The following is an 18,814-nucleotide window of genomic DNA, read 5'->3' as shown; positions in this document are numbered from 1 at the left end:
TTCATCAAAATTCGAGGTTAATGATCACTGTTCTGATGTCCATAAATTCTTTTCGATCATAGGAACCGATGGCGGAAACAATAATTTTGCACGCCCAATTTTTCAGTTTTTGATTTGTTAAAAAAGTTTGAAATATCCAATAAATGTCATTCCACTTCATGATTGTGTCCCACTTGTTGATTCTTCACAAAAAAATACAGTTTTATATCTTTATGTTTGAAGCCTGAAATGTGGCAAAAGGTCGCAAAGTTCAAGGGGGCCGAATACTTTCGCAAGGCACTGTATGTACAAAAAAAGTTAAGATCAGCACAAATCAACACAAAATATCAGAATTGGTAAAAAAAAAAAATGGTGTTTGGTGATAGACCTACTTCCCATAAGTGGGCAATTACCGCTGTGGTGTGGCCTGAGGTTTGCCGCTGCTTATTATTTTGTCTGTGACTCATGCAGAAAATCGGAGCAATGTATTAGCAATGAAACACCAAACAGACTGTAATTGTGCAATTCTGGCATCCATTTCACCCAATCTATTTTGAGAATCTAAACTACCAGGTTTAGATTGTTGTTGGTCTAGTTTAGATTGACCATCAGCGGTTGAAACTATTTCGAAAATGCAGTTTCCCTTGAAGCAAGTCCTGTTTTTAGTTTATTATCACCAAATGGCCTTTCTTTAAATACAATCAAGGGGACCAGGGTAAATGTCCTTCAGACAAAAACAATGACAACAGGGATTTGCACAACATTTATTTTCTTCCACGAAAACAAGAGGGGGGGGGTGGTAAAGAAGGAATTGTGTGGGTGATTAATGAAAGATGAAGAGGTTACCCAACCATCTTCTTTATGTTGTAAAATACAACATTTAATAGGGGACAGGGAAAACGTGTGCCTCAGTACACAGAAACACCTGATACTGAATGTTCTGTGAATCCTATGGTCATCCAATGAATTAAGTCTGGGACCTGCCTCGGCTCAGTCTATGAGTAGTTCTGCTAGTCACTCTGTCAACCAGCCAAAGTCAGCTATTCTTTCCGACCATTCTGATCACTGTGTAAACATTACCATGTTTTAGTTGTGTTTGCAGAGGGAGTGGGTTGGCAGGCACTCTCACTTGGTTGCCATGGATGAAATGACAGTCAGAATCTAGTTTTCCATCCAAATTTTCCTGTGAATATTCTAAAAGCCGCATAAAAACAATATGCACATTTTCCCACCAGAGATGTGCTACCATCAAATTGACTTGTTGCAGATAAAGGGCTGTGCGCGATGATGTAGTGAACATAAAATACCTGTGTTTAAAAACCCATGTATCGAATAAAAATAGAACTTAATTGGGTTTCCATCGCATTTTCAACTCTACTGATGGTTTTCTCACCAAAATATGCGTTATATTGCGAGTGTGCACTCTCTGGTATTGGCACGTGCGCTTCAGCCAACAGCGTTGTCTGCCGAGCCAGTTCCCAGACTTAATTCATTTGTTAATTTTTATTTGTCAAACAGCAGCCAAGCATCGATTATCATGTCACCAGAATAAAACCCTCGATATTTATTGGAAATGAGCATCAAGCTCATCACCTTGCACTCTCACCACCCTCTGAAGTTAATTATAATTGATTTAATCTGTAACCTAATAAATTGTATGCTTTCCCGATTAGTCATAGTGGGAGGACCACACAACATGTCATCTAGCGACTCAAAGTTTACTTCGATATCATGGTTATTATATAAATATTTACGCATAAAAGCGTTTAAACCAACATTTTTCGCATAATTCATTTTACCGTCACAAAAGAGCCCACCTTGTCTAGTGTATTTAGTTTTGTCGACATTTGGAAAGGTTCCCGAAAAAGGTTTTGTTTCCATCAGGCCTGTAATGACATATGCTTTAGGTTAGTGACAGTGTGTCCATGCAGGGGAAGATCCTTAGTACTGTAAATAGATAAGGAAGACAGTTGTATAATTAAGCAATAACGCCCGAGGAGGTGTGGTATATGGCCAATATACCGCGGATAAGGGCTATATCCAGGCATTCCGCAACACTACAAAGCCCTTATTGCTATTATAAATGGCTTACCAAATGTAGTTAGATGTTTTGTCATACCCTTGGTATAGGGTCTGATATACCATGTGTGTCAACCAATCAGCATTCAGGGCTCTAACCACCCAGTTCATAAATGGAATTTTGTTTCATAAGAAGTTAATAAAGGAAAAAATAGAGAGAAGCTATTTTAATGATGATATATAAAAGCAAAGGAGATTCTAATTGAATTGTGCTCTGCTTCAGTATATAGCACACATAAACCACAACATGCATTCTTCAATGGCATTCTAATACGTGCCAAAGAAAACCTACATGTGGGTATCTATTCTGTCAGAGAATATGCTGCTAGTAGCTACACTAATCTTCCCTGCGCCACAGACCATGGTTACTCAACGACACAGCTTCTAACAGAGTCAGCATGTTCTGGGCAACACAGAATAACAAGAGAAAATGTCTGGCGGCAGCTGAGCAGAGAGAGCAGAATGCTTGCCTTGCCTTTGTTCAGTCTCAGGGAAAAGCTTGGCATGCACATTTCCACACACAGAGCCGTAGTGTTTCACTCGGACCTGTAGTGGTTCTCGGTCCAAAACACACAGCAGCAGCCTGCCTGCTCTGGATTTATCGACCCAGTGCGCTGTAGCCGCATGAAGAACGCCAGCTCGTTAGTCAGTCCCGAGCTGCATCCCAAATGGCACCCATAGGGCTTTGGTCAAATATGTGTGCACTACAGGGAGCGGTGTGCCATTTTGGAGACAGCTTTCTCCAGGCCCAACTCAGGGAGACACTGTTTTCTTGTGGTTCCTCTCACTCTCTTATCCCCAGATTTGTGACTTGTTTTGACTCATGCTCGATGAGTGTAATACAAAACCCACATTGATCTAAAACCCTAAATGTGTATAATGTGGTAATGACTGCCAAGGCTTAAATGCCCATAGAAATAGACTGAATTGCAAGCTATTTAAGTTTCCAAGTGTTATGTGGGGTTATATATATATATATATATATATATATGAGCCAGGGGTGGTTAGTGAACTGAAAGCCGAGACCTCATGGGTCCAGGTTCATGTGGCCTCTTTAAAGGTGTATTGGCTGTCCTGACAACAGAGGCTGTGCTGACATTTGGCCCATATCCAGCCAGAGCTTTCCCTGTGAAGCTGTTGAAAAACATGACCCATTTTTCCCAGAACAGGCCACGAACAACTGCTCTGTTCTTATATTCTTGCCACACATTCACAATGAGGGTTCTGTGCAATGGTTGTGGCCTTTTCTTTTCATGTCTTTTCTTTTGACATATGTTTGGCTGTTTCTGACAGACAAACAGGTTTGATAAGTAGATTTGAAACAGGAAACATACACATTGGGATGTACAGCACTTTCACAAAATATTGATTGCACAATACTTTTATGTTTTATGGACCTATCAGATATTGTGTGTAACCTTTATTTAACAAGGCAAGTCACTTAAGAACAAATGATTTTTTACAATGACGGTAGTCCATAAATCATGACCTTTTGATGGTAATTGCTGCAGTCGTTAATTGACACACTGGGTGTTATGTGGAGCAGAAAAACAGAATCTACATAGATATCATCTCATCTTGATCCCATGAAATGGCTGAGTCAGAGTTTTTATTTACTCAGTCCAGTAAAATGTCCCCTAGGGCAGCTGCAATCTTGCTTCCTGTGGACCAGAGAGAGAGAGTGGATTAAGGGCACCTGATCACGGCAGTGAGGTTTGACTGAGGTGATGCCCCCTGTAAAGGAACATGAGCACTGACAGACAGACACTGTCCTGATGACATGAAGTCTGTTTCACTACACTGGCTTTGCTCCTCTTCTCTGCTCTCAAATTCACTTGAGAATGGAGTGATTCTACAAAGGATCCATCCCCTGTGATGGATTTACTGCAATAAGCTCATTGATTCTGTGTCAATGTGGAAGGAGTATTATACAATATATATAAATGCTAATCTGAAACAACAACACTGTTATTTTCAGTACTCTACTGTACAGTATAATATAATAGATAATATATGCCATTTAGCAAACACTTTTATCCAAACTACTTACAATCATGCATGCATACATTTTACATATGGGTGGTCCCAGGAATCAAACTCACTATCCTGGTGTTGCAAGCACTATGCTCTACCAACTGAGCAACATAGTCTGGCCTTCCCCCTGGATAAATACAATGTGCATCTTTGCATTTGCCATAACGAAATTACCTCTATACCTTTTGTAGAAGTCATGTGACTGCACGGGATCCCTGTTTGTTAGTTTAGCCGATTATAAAGAATGCATTCTGCTAAACGCCGACCTTTGTGGGGTGCTACGAGAAAGCAGTTATACCAGAATTGGTCTGGTGTGGGTGGCTAGTCCTTGTGGCTCTGTGATTCCAGTCAGTGTGGCCAGCATCACAGAGGCAGGGGTCTGCCTGTAGTATGCCTGTAAACCCAGGGCTTATTAGCACAATGCCTTGTCATAGCCCAGGGATTAGCTTGTTATTAAACACTAACCTCAATAACCCCCTCCTCATTTCCCCCATCCAAAGCCCAAATCAAACTTGCGGCATATACAATCACAGCATTATTCCCCCTGCTCTGTCTCTGCCCCTCCCCCTCACTGTTCAAGCTTCTTACTACAGTACTAGCCTGCCTTGCGGGTAGAACCGAGGGGGGAGACAGGCTGTGTGTGAGCATGGTTGTGTGCGTGTGATATAGTACATTGTCAATGCAGAGAGCCACTCCCCCCTGGCTGTAACCCTGTCTGTCCTTGTCGGCGGACACTCTGAAATGACAGCCAACTGTGCCCTAGCTCGAGCCAACGCCCTGGCTGCATGTTCAGTGTACGGTGTCGTCAGGATCGCAGGGAGGGACACTCACAGAGAGGTATTCTTCCATGGGATTTCAGGTCAGGTGACACTATGAGTGAATAATTCATTACGGCCCGTTTCAGCTCTTTCCCAACAAAGCCACACACACACACACACACACACACACACACACACACAACCCCCCTATTGAGATCGTAGTCTATCTAAAGGGCTCGATTGATTATGGATTCAGTTGTGCCTCCGCTGACAAAACAAGCGGGGAGAGGATGAACATGAAGAGAAACAGCTGATTGGGTGGGAGTATAATGTCTTTATCTTAGTGCAGTAATACAGAGTCTTTAGTGTGTAGAAATATAATGTATTGATGTTAATACAGTATAGTGAAGGCAGACTGTAGTGGCGTGTCTCTCAGCCTCAGCTGTGCAGGGGCTGTGTGTTGCCTGCCACGCTGATGTTGGAACATCTGCTTTGGGCCCATTGGTAAGACACACAAGGTTTCAGTGGAGAAACTAAAGCACACAGCGCAGGTGGGAGCATCTCTCTTATGTAATAAATCCATGGAAACACAGCTGGGCTGGCTGCATAGCCTGGTGGTCCATCTGTCTGCTTGTGCAGAGGGTTGGAGTGAGATGGAGAGTTCATAACGACAACAACAACAACTACAACATGAGTTCCCACTTCATGTGATTAGAGTAGTGTGGAAATCCCTCATGATTTGTGAGGAAACTAATATGGGCATGGATATTTCAATATCTAGATATCCGAATGGAGGTTCATATTTGATTACTTGAGTGAGTGTTCATTTTTGGAGGCCTTTTTTAACAATGGAAAAGCTTTGTCTAAATGAAATGAAATGATCCTTGTGACAATTTAACCTACAATGATATATCATGACATTTAAAATTCTTGATTTAAAAAAACAAAACATTTTTTTATGTACCTGTAGGTTTTATAACGGTGCGTTGAGCTCCTTCTGCGCATTTAGCCATCAAATGACCTCATCCCGTCAGTTGAGGATGCCTGGTCATTCTTTAAAAGTAACTTCCTCACCAATCTAGATAAGCATGCTCCGTTCAAAAAATGCAGAACCAAGAACAGATACAGCCCTTGGTTCACTCCAGACCTGACTGCCCTCGACCAGCACAAAAACATCCTGTGGCGGACTGCAATAGCATCGAATAGTCCCCGCGATATGCAACTGTTCAGGGAAGTCAGGAACCAGTACACGCAGTCAGTCAGGAAAGCTAAGGCCAGCTTCTTCAGGCAGAAGTTTGCATCCTGTAGCTCCAACTCCAAAAAGTTCTGGGACACTGTGAAGTCCATGGAGAACAAGAGCACCTCCTCCCAGCTGCCCACTGCACTGAGGCTAGGTAACACGGTCACCACCGATAAATCCATGATTATCGAAAACTTCAACAAGCATTTCTCAACGGCTGGCCATGCCTTCCTCCTGGCTACTCCAACCTCAGCCAACAGCTCCGCCCCCACCGCAGATTCTCGCCCAAGCCCTTCCAGGTTCTCCTTTACCCAAATCCAGATAGCAGATGTTCTGAAAGAGCTGCAAAACCTGGACCCGTACAAATCAGCTGGTCTTGACAATATGGATCCTCTATTTCTGAAACTATCCGCCGCCATTGTCGCAACCCCTATTACCAGCCTGTTCAACCTCTCTTTCATATCGTCTGAGATCCCCAAGGATTGGAAAGCTGCCGCAGTCATCCCCCTCTTCAAAGGGGGAGACACCCTGGACCCAAACTGTTACAGACCTATATCCATCCTGCCCTGCCTATCTAAGGTCTTCGAAAGCCAAGTCAACAAACAGGTCACTGACCATCTCGAATCCCACCGTACCTTCTCCACTGTGCAATCTGGTTTCCGAGCCGGCCACGGGTGCACCTCAGCCACACTCAAGGTACTAAACCATATCATAACCGCCATCGATAAAAGACAGTACTGTGCAGCCGTCTTCATCGACCTTGCCAAGGCTTTCAACTCTGTCAATCACCATATTCTTATCGGCAGACTCAGTAGCCTCGGTTTTTCGGATGACTGCCTTGCCTGGTTCACCAATTACTTTGCAGACAGAGTTCAGTGTGTCAAATCGGAGGGCATGCTGTCCGGTCCTCTGGCAGTCTCTGTGGGGGTGCCACAGGGTTCAATTCTCGGGCCGACTCTTTTCTCTGTATATATCAATGATGTCGCTCTTGCTGCGGGCGATTCCCTGATCCACCTCTACGCAGACGACACCATTCTATATACTTCCGGCCCGTCCTTGGACACTGTGCTATCTAACCTCCAAACGAGCTTCAATGCCATACAACACTCCTTCCGTGGCCTCCAACTGCTCTTAAACGCTAGTAAAACCAAATGCATGCTTTTCAACCGATCGCTGCCTGCACCCGCATGCCCGACGAGCATCACCACCCTGGATGGTTTCGACCTTGAATATGTGGACACCTATAAGTACCTAGGCGTCTGGCTAGACTGTAAACTCTCCTTCCAGACTCATATCAAACATCTCCAATCGAAAATCAAATCAAGAGTCGGCTTTCTATTCCGCAACAAAGCCTCCTTCACTCACGCCGCCAAACTTACCCTAGTAAAACTGACTATCCTACCGATTCTCGACTTTGGCGATGTCATCTACACAATTGCCTCCAACACTCTACTCAGCAAACTGGATGCAGTTTATCACAGTGCCATCCGTTTTGTCACTAAAGCACCTTATACCACCCACCACTGCGACTTGTATGCTCTAGTCGGCTGGCCCTCGCTACATATTCGTCGCCAGACCCACTGGCTCCAGGTCATCTACAAGTCCATGCTAGGTAAAGCTCCGCCTTATCTCAGTTCACTGGTCACGATGGCAACACCCATCCGTAGCACGCGCTCCAGCAGGTGTATCTCACTGATCATCCCTAAAGCCAACACCTCATTTGGCCGCCTTTCGTTCCAGTACTCTGCTGCCTGTGACTGGAGCGAATTGCAAAAATCCCTGAAGTTGGAGACTTTTATCTCCCTCACCAACTTCAAACATGTGCTATCTGAGCAGCTAACCGATCGCTGCAGCTGTACATAGTCTACTGGTAAATAGCCCACCCATTTTCACCTACCTCATCCCCACACTGTTTTTATTTATTTACTTTTCTGCTCTTTTGCACACCAGTATCTCTACCTGTACATGACCATCTGATCATTTATCACTCCAGTGCTAATCTGCAAAATTGTAATTATTCGCCTACCTCCTCATGTCTTTTGCACACAATGTATATAGACTCCCCTTTTTTTCTACTGTGTTATTGACTTGTTAATTGTTTACTCCATGTGTAACTCTGTGTTGTCTGTTCACACTGCTAAGCTTTATCTTGGCCAGGTCGCAGTTGCAAATGAGAACTTGTTCTCAACTAGCCTACCTGGTTAAATAAAGGTGAAATAAAAAACAAATAAAAAACAAAACAAATGCCCTGACATCGGTATGCTATTTCCCCCACTTGAAATGGCAATTACTGGTGCTCACCTAATGGAGTTTCCACAATACCTGACATAGATCAATGCAGAACTCGCACCAGAAAATGTTTTTGTAACAGAATCAGTTCTATCATGGTGAAAAACAGACTCCTCTTTAGCTGTTGTTGCTGTTAGCCAAACTACCGGAGAACAGTAACATGTCGGCTGTCCGGCATGTACATTTGCGTCGTTCTGATTGGTCAAATTAATAGTGGTATTTTGAAACAAAAATGTAATTTAGACTATCTTGATGTTTCATGATATTATTCAAATAGTACAATTATTTCAAATGCCCATCCCTAGAGGACTCTTCCTTTTAGTTTCGTTTTCCATATGCTGTCAATCTTTTTCTGACATGTTGATGTGAGGATAAGACATGAGAGATGTGTGGCACATAGCCTCCAGTACAGCATGTACAAAATTGTTATATATAATGCAGTGTAATTGTTTCCAAGTTCGTGTTAGAATTCTGCAAATAAACTGAATGACTCTTGTCCTTGTTCAATAATTCAGAAGGTGTTAATTAATTGCATTGAAAGAGGTGTTTTTTTCTGTTGGAGATTTATGGAAGCTCTTGCTGTGTGTTGCAGCTGTTACGAGAACTGAAACACCCCAACGTGATCGCCCTGCAGAAAGTGTTCCTGTCTCACAGTGACAGAAAGGTGTGGCTCCTCTTTGATTATGCTGAGCACGACCTCTGGGTAAGTGTTTCATCACAACTGCCAGTCAGAAGACTAGTTTTAGTTGTTTTTTTTGGGATGTTTTAGTTGTTTGGTCTTTGTTCTTGACGTTTTCCTGTCTGTAAAGGACCGTGTATGGTACATGATGTATTGTATGTTGTGGAAACTAGCTGTTTGATTCCCTTGCTTGATCAGTTTCTCAATGACACTCCCCCTGGTCTTCTTTCAGCACATCATCAAGTTCCACCGTGCCTCTAAGGCCAATAAAAAGCCCATACAGCTGCCGAGAGGCATGGTCAAGTCTCTCCTGTATCAGATTCTGGACGGGATCCATTACCTCCATGCCAACTGGGTGCTTCACAGGGATCTGGTGAGTCGATTGTACTCTCGTTCCAGTGTCCCTTTACAATGTTGCTACACATGCTCATTGACACCTCATCCACTGATCTGTCCTTTTCCTATTGGTCACTGATATGAACTGCTTTCAACCAATAGGGTGCATGCAAATAAGTTACGTGTTGGCATATCTAGAAGCAGCAATGAGTGGTGTTCACTGCAAAAAGGATCATTAAAGCAACCCTCTTGCCAGCTAACTGAATCTTGTTTTGTCTGGCACAAGTGCTGTTATATCCTTGTACTGTTTATTATTATGATTCTAAGGCCCTTGGCTGTGGAGCAAAGTGTCCTGGCTTGGTGAATGTTGTCAATTCTGCCCCCCCTACCCTCACCACCACCACCACCCAGCTTGTACTCTAGCACCACTGTGAGACTTTCTCCCCCATACCTTTCCCACAGTGTTTTCCTGGAAGGTCAGGCTGTTCACCTGACTCTGCTGGGCTCATTGTAGCGGAAGGTCAGCCCTGGGCCCAGCTGGAACGAGGTCACAGGATTGTTTTCTCTCTTATCTGGCTGTAGAAACCTCCTCTCCTCACGGCCCCTCTCAACACAAGAGCTCTCTCTCTCTCTCTCTCTCTTATCTCTTTCTGCAGTTCCGTTTAGAAATAAGCTTTTATTTTGGTTGAGGCTTTTTTTTTCTTTTCTGATTGTCCCAAACTTAACTGATTATGGTGCAACTTGGACATTCCATGATAAGGGCTATATTACACTGTTATAACACTACATTACACTGTTATAACACTACATTACACTTATAACACTATATTACACTGTTATAACTCTACATTACACTTATAACACTATATTCAACTTTTATAACACTATATTACAGTGACACAACACTTATGGCTGGGAATTGCCAGGGACCTGACGATACGATATTATCACAATACTTAGATGCCAATACGATATGTATTGCGATTCTCACAATTTTATATGTATTGCAATTCGATACTGTGATTTTATTGCCATTCGATGTTCCAAACTTACTGCTCACCATATGTCTGCTACAGAGGAACAAGAGGGAGCCACGAGAACGAGTTTTGATCAGTCATGGAAATAGAAGTGCTGAAAATAAATTGGCTCCTTATTTAAAAAGAAGATGGAGAACAAGCTGTACCTGCACCAAAATACTGGAGTTTTGGTGCAGGTACAGCCAACTAGCGCAAAAAATGATGTTGCGATATTGTCAAAACGATACAATATATCGTAAAAAACAATATCCCGATATGTAACTGTATCGATTTTCCCCCTATCACTAATAATAGTATATAACAGAAGCATAACACTTACCAACTAGCTGATGGAAAGACAATCGTTTGTGTCCTGCCAGCCAGTGGGAAGTCAGCTGCTATTAGAGGACACCAGCTGTGTCATTATATTGACATTCTTCAAGCAGTAAACACAGGGGATGATTGCAATGAGTAGAGACTGTTGTAAAGATATTTTCCTGATAACACACTCATCAAAGTGTTAAAACGGATAAAAATACCCCTTATGGAACAGCGAGGACTACGAAGAGTCACACACACAGGTACAAACACACATAACATACACACTATACACACACGTACAGTCCCTCTTTGATGAGTGTGTTATCAGGAAAATATCTTTCCAGCAGCTAGTTGGTAAGTGTTATGCCTACTGTTATATACTAATATTAGTGATAGGGGGAAAATCTATACAGTTACATATCAAGATATTGTTTATGATTTGATTACACCTGGATTGTGTATTGTAGTAGAGTAGAGGCCTGGAACACACTTCACGTATCGTGAAATCTGTTGTTAAATGTATTTTTATGTTTAGTATTATAATGTATATTACTGCCTTAATGTTTTTATGGACCCCAGGAAGAGTAGCTGCTGCTATAATAAATACAAATGTCTATGGGTGGATGAATGAGTAGTAGGGAAACTATTCTATTCTAACTCATTGGTGCCCAGATGTTTGGTGTTTACTACCAGCACACTAATTGAGTCGGCACACTTCAGAGTATAAGTCAGTCAGTTGATGTGACTTCTGTCCCGTCTCTGGAGACTAATGCAGAGTAGAATGAATCTGCAAGTCCCACAGCTCCAGCATTCTTATCAGGCCTTCATCGGGCCATCCCCTCTCATGTAATCTCTCTCAACTCTCCCAGATGGCAGCATGGGTGACGAGGACCAACGCTAACTCCCGTTATATAAATACACAGGGATCTATCAGTCAGCCTCAGCCTCACTAACTCGGCCTATACCCCAACAGCCAAGGTGGAGTAATGCAGGGATGAAGACATACTACTGCACTGCCATGCCATTGATGGCCCCTTGTTCAATATGTGTCCCTTGTAGGGGTTATTTTGGAGGTGAAATCCGAGTTGATTGATAACTTTGCGAGGGTAGTGGATCACGTTGTCATTGATGATGGTGATTGCTGAGCAGTTTATGACATGGTATTAATTGTTGAGAGTGTGTCATCAATAGCGTATTTCTTTAATTCTGCTTAGAGATTCTATAGGATTAAGCAGGTCTTTAATGCCTGGTCAATATATGTGGTTAATGAATCACCCAGGATACAACAGAAGGGACAATGGTCTTGTGTTTTTGATTTCATATGTCTGACCTATGTCATATGTCTTTCCTCAACACTAAGGGTATATGCTGCCGTCGCTGCCTTCCTGTTGTACAAGCATGCCTGTATCTAAGCAGAGGCCTCTGTCAGTACTACTGTACATGGTCAGTACATACCTAGCAACTGCTGGAATTAAAACACACTGGCACAGTAGCTAGCGTTGTTTTTCTCTCTTATCTGGACACCAATTCTTCCGGCTCTTAATAACTATTTTCTTTGCCCCAGGGTGAATTTCTCTGTTGTCGCTTTCTCTGTGTCTGATTCCAGATAAAGGTTGATGTTTTGCAGTTTTCTCAAAGCAAGCACTTCCTGCTATTGTGGAAATTCCACTCTCAAGCTGGTGGTGTTCGGAATCGGGATACGTGGGTATGTGTAGTCTGTTCTGCACAGGGAGTTTGTTGGCCATTCCATTGTGAAATTGTCCTGAATATGAAAGAGTGAACTTCCTTTGTCTACCACTTTATAGCCATGTACCTCAGATGTTGCTACTCGATGGAAAATGCCACATTCCACCCCATCGGGACATTTTTCTCCCGAGTCATGTTGGGGGAGGTGTGTTAGATTTAGGCTAAAGGGTGAGTAATGCAAACAGCATTCCTAATCTCCTCGGAGGCTAGTTACTCCAGCGACTCAGTGCTTTATCAACAGCCCCATGGGTAGGGCAATAGCACGTCTTTCATGGCTCCCACCACCACTCTTTCATGGCTCCCTACACATGGCTCCCTACACCACTGTCTTATTATGCAACACTCAACCTGGGCACTGCACCGCTGCAGAGAGACCAGCCTCCCCTCACCACTGTACCCATCCTCAGTCTCCAGCGAGACAGGCAGCACCTCCCCATCCTCAGTCTCCAGCGAGACAGGCATCACCTCCCCATCCTCAGTCTCCAGCGAGACAGGCAGCACCTCCCCATCCTCTGTCTCCAGCGAGACAGGCAGCACCTCCCCATCCTCTGTCTCCAGCGAGACAGGCAGCACCTCCTCATCCTCAGTCTCCAGCGAGACAGGCAGCACCTCCCCATCCTCTGTCTCCAGCGAACCAGGCATCACCTCCCCATCCTCTGTCTCCAGCGAGACAGGCATCACCTTCCCATCCTCTGTCTCCAGCGAGACAGGCATCACCTCCCCATCCTCTGTCTCCAGCGAGACAGGCAGCACCTCCCCATCCTCAGTCTCCAGCGAGACAGGCATCACCTCCCCATCCTCTGTCTCCAGCGAGACAGGCAGCACCTCCCCATCCTCTATCTCCAGCGAGACAGGCATCACCTTCCCATCCTCTGTCTCCAGTGAACCAGGCATCACCTTCCCATCCTCAGTCTCCAGCGAGACAGGCATCACTTTCCCATCCTCAGTCTCCAGCGAGTCAGGCAGCACTTCCCCATTCTCAGTCTCCAGTGAACCAGGCAGCTCCTCCCCATTCTCAGTCTCCAGCTAACCAGGCAGTCCCGCCCCCATCTCCTGCCTAAGTTATATAACCCACACCAGCCACTAGCCAGCAGAGTTAGATCCCAGATTGCAGGTCCCACTCCCCCCCTGAAAGTCAATATGTCCAGGCTGTCAGATTTCAGCTGCAGCATATAGCTAGGTTGCACTCTCTCACCTGCCGGCCAATGGTGGGTTGTTGTCATGATTGATTACTAAGGACATGCCCTTATCTCTGACGTAATGGAATATTGTTCAAAGCTGGAGTAATCCCTGGCTACCCGCAGTCACATGCCACGTCCGCAACAAGAAAATGTCTAGGAAAATAGCATCCACACCAACTGTCCTTTGTCTGAATATGTATGTGCCCGTTGCCCTCTATATCCTGTGTGCAGTGGGCTGTGGCAGGCCTGCACTGCTATAACATGGTTATGACAGTAAAGTGGTTAACGCCTGTGCGCCGAGAAAAACAGGGTCATTACTTAATCTGAAAAAAGACGACGACAGAGAAAAGCAAGGATAAAGCTGCTGAATTAAAAATGGCACTGTTGTATGTTTCCCAGTACATGTAAAGACAGTGTTAGCCTCTGGCCTGAAAACAGGGCTATTTTTTACTCAAAGAGTTTTTTCTGAAAGAGAGGCACCTCCTTAGGGATTGTGTTTTCTGTCCATGGAGGATTTACGGCAGTGTTTCCCAAACTCAGTCCTCGGGACCCCCAACTAATCATCAAGCTTTGAATCAGCTGTGTAGTGTTAGGACAAAAAACAAAACTACACCCTTGGGGTCCCGGGGACCGAGTTTGGCAAACGCTAACTTAGGGATATCTGTTTAGCACTCCTGACCCACTGCACAAAGTCTCCTAACTTTTCTGGGAAGCTAAACACATGTTAGAGTCAATCAAATCCAAACTTTTGCAGAAAAAATACATCATACAGCAACATTACAACCTCATTAACATGGTCATTTGACTTTTTAATTGCCCGTTCATCCAGTCTCTGTTTTATGAGAGTATTTTCATAGTTATTGTTTACCTGTATGAAAATATGATCTATTTGAACATTGGGCCAATGAAAATGAATGTCTTTGGATTGAATCCATTAGCCCAGTTTAGAATTTCAAAGAGGAGCCGGTGCCAGTCATTTGGGATTGAAAAGAAACTCTGCTCATGTGAGTCGTCATAGTGTTTGCCGATAGCAGTGTTTGTTTTGTTGTGTGTTTGAATAATAGAGATCATTATAAGTGGCATCCCTAGAGCAAACCCTGTTTGCTATAGGAACCTGTTTGTTGAACAGATTGAATCCTATGAGATGTAAGATTCACACAGATTAAGGGGACTAACAGACAAGGATTTGGAGTGGAGATCAAGATTATAAATTGCTTGGCTGGGCTGATGAGACAATGGATTGCGCAGTCAGATGGAACACAGTAAATAGGCATTTTAACATCATAGATTTAGCCGGTGTTAACTTGTGGAATAGACACCGGCTGGAATGCGTTTTTAACCAATCAGCATTCAGGATTAGACCCACCCGTTTTATAAGATGAAATAAATAGTGGGTTGCCTACTAGTTGAATATAGTCATTGGAAATGTTATTGTGTACTGTATACATCTGGCACTGTGATGTCTTTAATGTGCAGCATGGATAGTGGATGGGTAGGAGATGAAGCAGAGCTAGATTATTTTTCTTTGGGCATAAATCTTTGGATAAAGTGAAGTGAAAACAGTGGTGGTTATGTGCTGGACACACCATGGCAAACTGTGTTCTTTGATTGACATATAATGTAAATTTGTTTTCTGCAAGATGAGTTCTTGGAACACAGACTGTCTGTCTGGTTTCTCCATGTGTCCGGATTTGAATTGGCTAGGTGGTTCTGGTATCATGCAGGAAACCACAGAACTATACTGGGCATCATAATATAATTCCTCCCCAAAGCCCTAAAACACAGACTAAGTTAGAGATTATTGCGAGGTTGGAATCAGTGTCCCAAAGGAACAGGCATGATTCACAACCATGGCAGACCTTGATATCAATGATCAGTACAATCATTGACAGAGCAATCTTTCACAGAAGTTTTATAGTAGTTTGACCTCTTTTTTTTGTCTTTGGCAGTATGTAGGTCAATAGCGCAATTCGCTTTCCATTTGTCATGCTCTACCTCTGTTATTTGTATGTTACACTGATATTACCAAAACTTCCCTCCAAAAGACATTGGACATGCATGGCATTTTTGTCTATTTAAGCAATAAGGCCTAAGGAGGTGTGGTATATGGCCAATATACAATGACTAAGAGATGTTCTTAAGTATGACACAACATGGAGTGCTTGGATACAGCCCTTAGCCGTGGTATATTGGCCATACACCGCAAACCCCCAAGGTGCCTTATTGCTATTATAAACTGGTTACCAACATAATTAGAGTAGTAAAAATAAATGTTTTGTCATTCCCGTGGTATTGGCTTTCAGCTAATCAGCATTCAAGGCTTGAACCACACAATTTAGAATGTCTGAAATGCCACAGCTTTCAGCCAATCAGTATCTAGGAGCAAAACTACCCAGTTTATAATATGTGATACACCTGTGAAGTGAGAGTAACCTCGTTTCTATGTTGTGTTGTCTTACTTGTTATTGGAGCCTCTGAGGCTTCCCTAATGGCTGAAACACACACAGAACAAGATGATTAAATGTTTGTCTGTTTGTCTCTCTCTCCTCTAGAAACCAGCCAACATTCTGGTTATGGGGGAGGGCTCAGAACGAGGGCGAGTGAAAATCGGTAAGATGGGCTAAATTTACACTCTGAAGTCAATACACTGTAGATGATTGATGGAGCGGGCTGCTGATTCAGTTAATTAAAGCTTAAAACTCTGTCAGTAGGTTGATTATACATCATATTGTTTGTATTCCCATTTGAAACTTGAATGTGAGCAAAACAGCTTAATAATGTGTCCATTATTTCTATAGCAGATACAGTTTAAGTCGGAAGTTTACATACACCTTAGCCAAATACATTTAAACTCAGTTTTTCACAATTCCTGACATTTCATCCTAGCAAAAATTCCCTGTCTTAGGTCAGTTAGGATCACCACTTTATTTTAAGAATGTGAAATGTCAGAATAATAGTAGAGAGAATGATTTATTTCAGCTTTTATTTCTTTCAACACATTCCCAGTGGGGTCCGAAGTTTACATACACTCAATTAGTATTTGGTAGCATTGCCTTTAAATTGTTTAACTTGGGTCAAACGTTTCGGGTAGCCTTCCACAAGCTTCCCACAATAAGTTGGGTGAATGTTGGCCCATTCCTCCTGACAGAGCTGGTGTAACTGAGTCAGGTTTGTAGGCCTCCTGGCTCTCACATGCTTTTTCAGCTCTGCCCACAAATGTTCTATGTGATGGTCACTCCAATACCTTGACTTTATTGTTCGTAAGCCATTGTGCCACAACTTTGGAAGTATGCTTGGTGTCATTGTCCATTTGGAAGACCCATTTGTGACCAAGCTTTAACTTCCTGACTGATGTTTTGAGATGTTGCTTCAGTATATCCACATAATTTTCCTTCCTCATGATCTATTGATTTATTTTGTGAAGTTCACCAGTCCCTCCTGCAGCAAAGCACCCCCACAACATGATGCTGCCACCCCGTGCTTCACGGATGGGATGGTGTTCTTTGGCTTGCAAGCCTCCCCTTTTTTCCTCCAAAATTGACAATGGTCATTATGGCCAAACAGTTCTATTTTTCTTTCATCAGACCAGAGGACATTTCTCCAAAAGGTATGGTCTTTGTCCCCATGTGCAGTTACAAATCGTCTGGCTTTTTTTATGGCGGTTTTGGAGCAGTGGCTTCTTCCTTGCTGAGTGGCCTTTCAAGTTATGTCGATATGTGACTAGATACTTTTGTATCTGTTTCCTCCAGCATCTTCACAATATCCTTTGCTGTTGTTCTGGGATTGATTTGCACTTTTCGCACCAAAGTACATTCATCTCTAGGAGACAGAACGCATCTCTTCCTGAGCGGTATGACGGCTGCGTGGTCCCATGGTGTTTATACTTGCGCACTATTGTTTGTACAGATGAATGTGGGATGAACGTGGTACCTTCAGGCGTTTGGAAATTGCTCCCAAGGATGAACCGGACTGGTGGAGGTCTACAATTTTGTTTCTGAGGTCTTGGCTGATTTTCTTTTGATTTTCCCATGATGTCAAGCCAAGAGACACAGAGTTTGAAGGTAGTCCTTGAAATACATCCACAGGTACACCTCCAATTGACTCAAATGATGTCAATTTGCCTATCAGAAACTTCTAAAGCCATGACATAATTGTCTGGAATTTTCCAAGCTGTTTAAAGGCACAGTCAACTTAGTGTATGTGAACTTCTGACCCACTGGAATTGTGATACAGTAAATTATAAGTGAAATAATCTGCCTGTAAACAATTGTTGGAAAAATGACTTGTAGATGTCCTAACCAACTTGCCACAAATATAGTTTGTTTACAAGAAATTTGTGGAGTGGTTGAAAAACAAGTTGTAATGAATGCAACCTAAGTGTATGTAAACTTCTGACTTCAACTGTAGATCGATGAGGTTGTTTACTTGACAATGGCTGCAGCTTTAACCTTCAACCAGCCTCTGAGAGGGTCTCTGAATACAGGGACACAGGACCAGGCAGAGAGCCTTAAAATGGCCACATCACACAGATCATGCTATTGCATAACCCACTCCCCAGCATGGCACTGTTCTAGGATGATGTCACAGGTCAGCAGTACCGGCCGTACTCTATTTATACCCTAACCCTGAGAGTCTAGCATTAGTGCTAAGTTATTGTTTTAGAGTCACTGAACCCCCATGATAACTGCTGCTCAGGGATGCATGGGTGTCAATGGCAGTGTGACACCCAACATACCAGACCAGACCACCAAACTTCACTTCAGGTGCTGCACAGACACAGAAGACCTTCCCATAAGAATACAAACAGAAGACCTTCCAAAAATACTACAAACAGGGGCCTCCCGGGTGGCGCAGTGGTCTAAGGCTGTGCCACCAGAGACTCTGGGTTCGAGCCTAGGCTCTGTCACAGCCGACCGCGACTGGGAGGTCCATGGCGCGATGCACAATTGGCCTAGCATCGTCTGGGTTAGTGAGGGTTTGGCCGGTAGGGATATCGTTGTCTCATCGCGCAATAGCAACTCCTGGGGCAGGCCGGGTACAGTGCGTGCTGACCAGTTCGCCAGGTGTACGGTGTTGCCTCTGACACATTGGTGCGGCTGGCTTCCGGGTTGGATGTGCGCTGTGTTAAGAAGCAGTGAGGCTTGGTTGGGTTGTGT

General features: G+C 43.5%; 1 protein-coding gene across 6 annotated transcripts in view; it reads left to right on the top strand.

The window, feature by feature from the left end:
* LOC135506041 (cyclin-dependent kinase 19-like) overlaps window positions 1-18,814 on the top strand; it is a 53,823-nt gene that overhangs the window by 17,079 nt on the left and 17,930 nt on the right. For all 6 annotated transcript variants that reach the window (XR_010450336.1, XR_010450337.1, XR_010450335.1 and 3 more), the window contains exons 3-5: window positions 8,972-9,082; window positions 9,291-9,431; window positions 16,211-16,268. Coding sequence is in view for 1 of the 6 variants with exons in the window: in XM_064925408.1 (XP_064781480.1) it covers window positions 8,972-9,082; window positions 9,291-9,431; window positions 16,211-16,268 (310 nt within the window). In the remaining 5 variants the exon portion in view is untranslated. The remainder of the gene's footprint in view (window positions 1-8,971; window positions 9,083-9,290; window positions 9,432-16,210; window positions 16,269-18,814) is intronic.

This window comes from Oncorhynchus masou, chromosome 19 (genome assembly GCF_036934945.1).
Source record: "Oncorhynchus masou masou isolate Uvic2021 chromosome 19, UVic_Omas_1.1, whole genome shotgun sequence".
In the NCBI taxonomy this organism is placed as follows: domain Eukaryota; kingdom Metazoa; phylum Chordata; class Actinopteri; order Salmoniformes; family Salmonidae; genus Oncorhynchus; species Oncorhynchus masou.
This window is presented reverse-complemented; position numbering and strand designations above follow the sequence as displayed.